This window comes from Toxotes jaculatrix, chromosome 3 (assembly GCF_017976425.1).
Source record: "Toxotes jaculatrix isolate fToxJac2 chromosome 3, fToxJac2.pri, whole genome shotgun sequence".
Lineage (NCBI taxonomy): Eukaryota > Metazoa > Chordata > Actinopteri > Toxotidae > Toxotes > Toxotes jaculatrix.
This window is the reverse complement of record NC_054396.1, coordinates 22109209-22115208: the sequence shown is the minus strand read 5'-3', so window position 1 is coordinate 22115208 and position 6000 is coordinate 22109209. Positions and strand designations below refer to the sequence as shown.

At 41.9% G+C, this 6000-nt stretch overlaps 1 protein-coding gene across 1 annotated transcript in view; it reads right to left on the bottom strand.

Moving 5' to 3' along the window:
* Positions 1 to 1246: 1246 nt before the first annotated feature.
* LOC121179097 (cadherin-22-like) overlaps positions 1247 to 6000 on the bottom strand; it is a 66574-nt gene continuing 61820 nt past the window's right edge. Inside the window, exon 12 of the mRNA XM_041033720.1 lies at positions 1247 to 1776. Within this exon, the coding sequence (XP_040889654.1) occupies positions 1247 to 1776 (530 nt within the window). The remainder of the gene's footprint in view (positions 1777 to 6000) is intronic.

Below are 6000 nucleotides of genomic sequence, written 5' to 3'. Positions count from 1 at the left end.
CCATTCATTATGTGTTACCCTTAAATCTCTCCCTTTTAATTAGACATAACCATCCCGTTAACACTAGTGCCCCCCTCCCTCCCCCAAAGGAAATAAAATATAAAAAGCAAAATCAAACATCTTAGGATATAAAATGAATTGAACATATCATACACATTCACACACAAATCTGGAATGAAGATTGGCTCCCTGTGGGACAAAGCTGGCCAACAGCCAATTCCATGAAACAGTCATTTTGTTTAGTCTTAAATCACTGTTGAGGTTTGTGCCTTATTGCCTTACAATTGGCTGTGGAGAGGATAAGAAAAGAAATTGTTAACACACAATTGTCCTCAGTTTGTGACCTCCAAAAACCCCTTTATAAATCACTAAAATACAGCAAAAGTATGTGAGCCTCAACCATTCAGACTGAAATGGGAGCTCTTTTCTTCTGCAGTTCTTTCACTCCATCTGTTCCCTCTTTCTATTTGCTGTTTGCTTTTTATCTTTTTATCTGTCTTAAGTTTGTTATTTTACAAAAGTGGTCATAGAAAATAAATACAAATATTTTCCAGAATGTAATTTTTATATGACCCAGACGTCACCTCTGTGCCAGCATTGTGTAGAGTCCTCTGCCACTGCAGTCCTTTCTGTCTTCTAATGTCATTCCTTTTTATAATGTCCTCCTCTCTTCCCATTTTTTTTTTAGCACTTCAGCAGAGTTTGTTGTTGCAGTTACCATGATGACAATGGTGTAAATAAATAAATAAATACATAAAAACAAATAAATACATAAATATTTCCTCCTTTTAATAAATACATGTTTATCAGACAGTTCGCCGTGGCATGGTTTAACCCTACCTATGCAATGTTAATTCACTGAACTCTGTGTCCGTGAAGACAGTCTCATAGGATTTTCATTTATGGTGTGGGAGAGAAAAAAAAATCCTCCTTTCACACATGGCAATTTTGGTGACTGAATTTCTCTCGTTCTTTCCTCTTTCTTATATCATATCACCAGAGCTTTCATGTTGAAGTCTGAAAACTCACCAAAACCAATCAGAAGAGCATAAAAAAAACTTCAGAGTTCAAACTTTGACACTGGGAACTTTCTTTCAAACTGACAAAGAGGCAACGCTCTGTTTTAAGAAGTACACTGTACTGGCTCTGATGATCGCTGTAGAGTGCCAGAGGGTGAGAAGAGGAGGCAGAGGAGGAGGAAGAAGAAGAGGGAATTTAACTGTCTTTCTGCAGAGGAGAAGCTGTGCTAGGACCCTTCCTCCTCCGGATTTCCTGGAGCATAGTAGCCCGCCAGTTGCCTGAAACGTGGTCCCCAGTCGCTGAGGTAGGAGAAATCCTGCTCTGAGGTGGTGGACAGCGTGTGAATGGAGCTGAGTGAGAGTGCTGGTGAACTGGTGCCCTCAAAGGCGTACGTCTGGAAGGAGTCATACGGCGGGACCGACAGGTCAGCATCAGCCTGCTCCACCTTCTTTCGGATGTAGCCTTTGAACAGGGAGAAATCTGTCGCCGCCGCTGCAGCTCCCTCTGCACCACCACCCACTCGGTTTGCCTGTATCCACTGTGGCAGTGAGCGGATGTCCGGGCCAGAGTCACAGCTCTTGGCCTCTGGGAAGTCATAGAGGTTCCTCAGGGCGCTCATGTCGTATGCCTGAGTGTCCTGCTCCCCTCCGCCCTCGTCGTTGTACTTGATGACGTTATCCCTCATGTCCTCCTCGTCCTCTGCCATCCTCTGGCCCTTCCTGTGGCGTTTCAGGGTCAGGATCAGCAAGACAAGCACTGATGGAGAAGAACACGCAACAAGACGGAGAAAGAGAGAAAGACCAAGATTGTATTTCAACATTAAGGTTAAATATGTACATGTTGATTAAATGAGTTTATAAAGAAAACCTTGCTATTTCTGTTGGGACATGTTGCACCCTCATGTTTTTCCACAAACCTTAAAGGTTAAATATGAATTTGTCAGATAGACCTGAACAGTGGGATGAGATAAAAGCCAGGGGAAAGACAGGTTGTTATTTAAGGGATTTTATAAACTGTCATTAGAGCAAGTGTTTTGAAATCTGCAGCTTTAACTCTCTTGCTGCACAGTAGACATGGATTAAGAATTGTCAGGCTGAGTTTAAAGAGCCTGCATGCAAAAATGGTATTCCTATTCATCTTGCTAAGAATAATGACTTACCAAACCCAGATTTAGGGCATTCAGTACTAGCAACTTCACTAAAGAAAATTATTGTACTAAATATGTACCTGTGGTGCTGCACATCAAACACACACTGTGCATGATGGATTTGCAAGTACTTTTCATGGTAAAGTTTCTAACCACTCCCATTGTAACTTTGATTTCACCTCACAGGGCAAAAGCACAGCAGGGGAAGATAATATATTATCGTTTTACATTACAAATGCATGAGCATTGATTTTTCACAATCCTGATTGCCTTGCCCAGAAATATGATTCAAAAGGCCTAATGGAGACCAATCTGTTTATCAATACTCATCCAAGTTGAATGAAACTAAGACTTTGTGGTTCCATCACTACTTAAGACCAGAGGCAGCCACCGACAAAAAGAAAGAAATGCCTCGGAAAATCAAGTCTGGATTAAAAGAGGGAAAACAATTGAGATGGATCGCGTTATAGACTAATGAGAGAAGAGGAAAACAAAGGCTGTATGCACAGATAAATCAATGAGGCTTTAATTTCAGCTTAGTTATTTTAATTACTGCCTACATTTCTGATTAGACAAGTCTCACTTAGCTCAGACACCCACAGTCTGACATTATCATTCCTCCTCGGGGCTGCACCCTTCCCTTCGAAACCTCCTCCAGATTTGTTTGGAGGAGGTTTCAGGTGACCAGATTTTTCACCAAATGTCACTTTCAAACGTGTATCTAAATTACACGTTTGAAAATGTTTTTAAAATACAGGCTGAGAAATCCTGGACATAGGGTGATCAAGCTCATTATGAATGAATTTCAGTGATTAAAAAGTGGATAGTACTCAGATGAAGTGGTGAAAACATATGTCCTTTGTTATTGAGCTTTGATTGGCAGCAGGATGTGTTTCCTGTAGCCAGTCAGCTATGGACCGTGTTACTGTGTAACCATAGACAGAATCCCTTTTTCTTGAGCAACTACTCTAAAGGGATGCCAGTGAAGGGACATTTAGATAGATCATTAACCAGTAGGCACCATGCATCTTCTGGAACAGATAGCCTGTTGCCTAAAACAAATGCCTAAGAGCCCACAGAGACAAAAAGACTATTAATTATAATGGGGCCTGTGCTGTCTAGGACGGCATAGATTGTTTGAAGCTCTGAACCCACCAGTACACCCATCCATACATTACAAAAATGAGATATGCCCACATCATTTCACAGTCAAACTAGATTGATGTCAGGACTTTATGTGCTGTGTACAGGAAATATGCACATTAAAGCACATATATTATTATGGCTGAAAAAAGCCCATGGACAAATGTACCTTTCAAAGTGACCTTGGAACCCAGAATGTGACTATAAAACACAAAACATCATGTTTCATCTTTACTTTCATGACCCTCCACCTACTCTTTTCTTTCTCCTAAGCAAAGCGCACACAAAACCCCATCAGTTTCAAGCATGTAATCTGTACAAATGACTTGTTGCTGCTCTTGGTAATTGTCTTCATTTGGTGTAAATGGCCTAAAAAATAAGTCGGGGAGTGATGAAAACACACCATGTGTTCCTTTCCTAAAAAACTGTGCCAGCCTAAAATGCCTTGCTGATCTTGAATGGGGGATTTTATGCAGTATCTGTGACTGATAATGTACAGTTGTTCTTCTCCTACATTCTTTGCTGGGCTCCACTGGGAAAGCGGTGTCTGTAACCATTGTATTTATTCCTCTCCGCCATGAATTGGGTGAACTAATTGCCACCGGGCTGAGGAAACATTCATGGTTTGTGGTAAATTGCGGCGCACACTGCCATGCATACTAAGCAAGCGCTAAGACAATTACTCTAAATTCACACTAATGAGGAGAGTAATAGGAGATAGAAAACTTGATGTTATGAACTCCCTCATACGTGCAGATCAGCTGCTTCTTCAGTAAGCAGCACTGAAGGAGTATATGTGGCAGATTGGTGTGAAGCAAAGACAATAATCTCACTTCTGACAACCTTCCTCAATGATAACATGTGAGTGTCACTACCTATTAGGTATACAGATGCTTAAACTGTAAGCCAGTGAAAACCCATTTAACTTGGAGATTAGTACACCTCAGGCAATGTTGATACAACACCATGTACAGAACTTACCTTTGTAGGAAGCATCCGTAGCTGTGTACAGCTGCCTCCTATACATACAAAGCCGGTCCCCATGTGTACAGATGTTGCGATAAGCGTTCCTGACAAGACGGTTAATTTACCCTTGGGCTGCGCTGGTTGCCCCCACCCAGGAGTTCATCACAAGCAGATGGGAGGTAATTGGAATGGATGCATGCAGATGTTGCGACGCAGTGGAATGGATTCATCACATCAGGCCTATAAATGAACTGATGGAGGGACTGTTTGTTTGTAAGGTAATTAGGCAGAAATTTGTTTTCATTTTTCTCATCATCCAACAATTGATGTAATAGAGGTGGTCCAGCCTCTGGAGAGAGGGAGTGCTGGCTGGCTGGTTAGGTTGTTGCTCTGTGTGCGGAGCGTGTGTGTATGTGTGTGCGTGCGTGTGTGTGTGCGTGTGTGTGTGTGTGAAGACAGGGTGCACACAGTAGTGGCGCATAGAGAGAATGGATTGCATTGCAGTTAATAGGTGAGGAGTGATTTATCTAAGCGCGTGGATGTGTGCTTAGCATGCACGAGTAGACGCACACTAAATTTGTGTGTGTAAAGGAGGAACACGAAAGTACTGGGCAATGTGCAGTCGATAAGATAAGATTGCTGCCACATGCCGTGCTCCTGTCTGTTATTCACACCACACGATAGTTGTGAAAACACTGCTCATCCCCCCTGATTCCAGCGCCTGCAGCCCTGAGATTTGACTGTCCACACGATGACTGGCAGAAGCCAAGCACTGCGATTTAGCCTGTCCTTCAGTGCTTTGATGAGGTACGTTCAGTCCATTTTCTACCAATCTGTATCAGTCACTCAAAGTGGCATGGGCTTAGCACCGATTAGAGTCACTGACACTATTGGAATCAACATGGCAACATCTCATTAGTGGAATCAAACAGAAACTAAAGTACCAAAATACCTAAAGCATCACTGTCTTTAGGACAATATCATGTTACTCTTATTAATATATATTTTCATCTTGCATCAAAAAATTCTTTGTACCATGCAACTCTGTTTTTCTGCAGAGGGTCTAGTTTTCCACGAGTTTAAAGGCCTAAGAACTGTTCTCTAATCAGGCCTTTGATGGGATGTCATCTATCACAGGATACCAAAACCACCATACACTGCAAGCATAGTTTTTTATAGCCAGAAGAGGTTGCCTCAGATTTGTACATAACATTTTTGTTGAGGCTTTTAAAACCATGATGAATAAATGATGCTCTGTTTTTGAAGTTCACTCCAGTAGATGGTTTGGTTAATGGAGACAGAGTTTTAACAACTCTCATTAGAAAAGCTCTTAAAAGAAATAGATAGTAATGTTAGTCACAGTTAAAGCTGCCTACTGTCACATCATCCATCATTCACTGCGTGCACGATGTAAAATGTGTAGAGGCATGAACGGGGGAGACAAAACACCATGACAGCATTGTCGTTCCTCGCTGTCACTGAGGAGTGGGATGCAAAGATGTTCAGAGGGGGGAGAGCAAGAAGCTAACTCATAAAATTTTTAAATATGACAATACCAAACCTCTTCGGTCCTTGAGAGGGTGAGCGTGTGCATGCATGTGCATGTTGTGTGCATGTGTGTACGTGTCCGTGTTTAAAAATCAGAGAATGTCTGGAAAGCCTTGTCTATTTAAGGCTTGCTGTTCCAGAGGGATACAAGTGCTGAGGCAGCTCTTTTGCTTGTT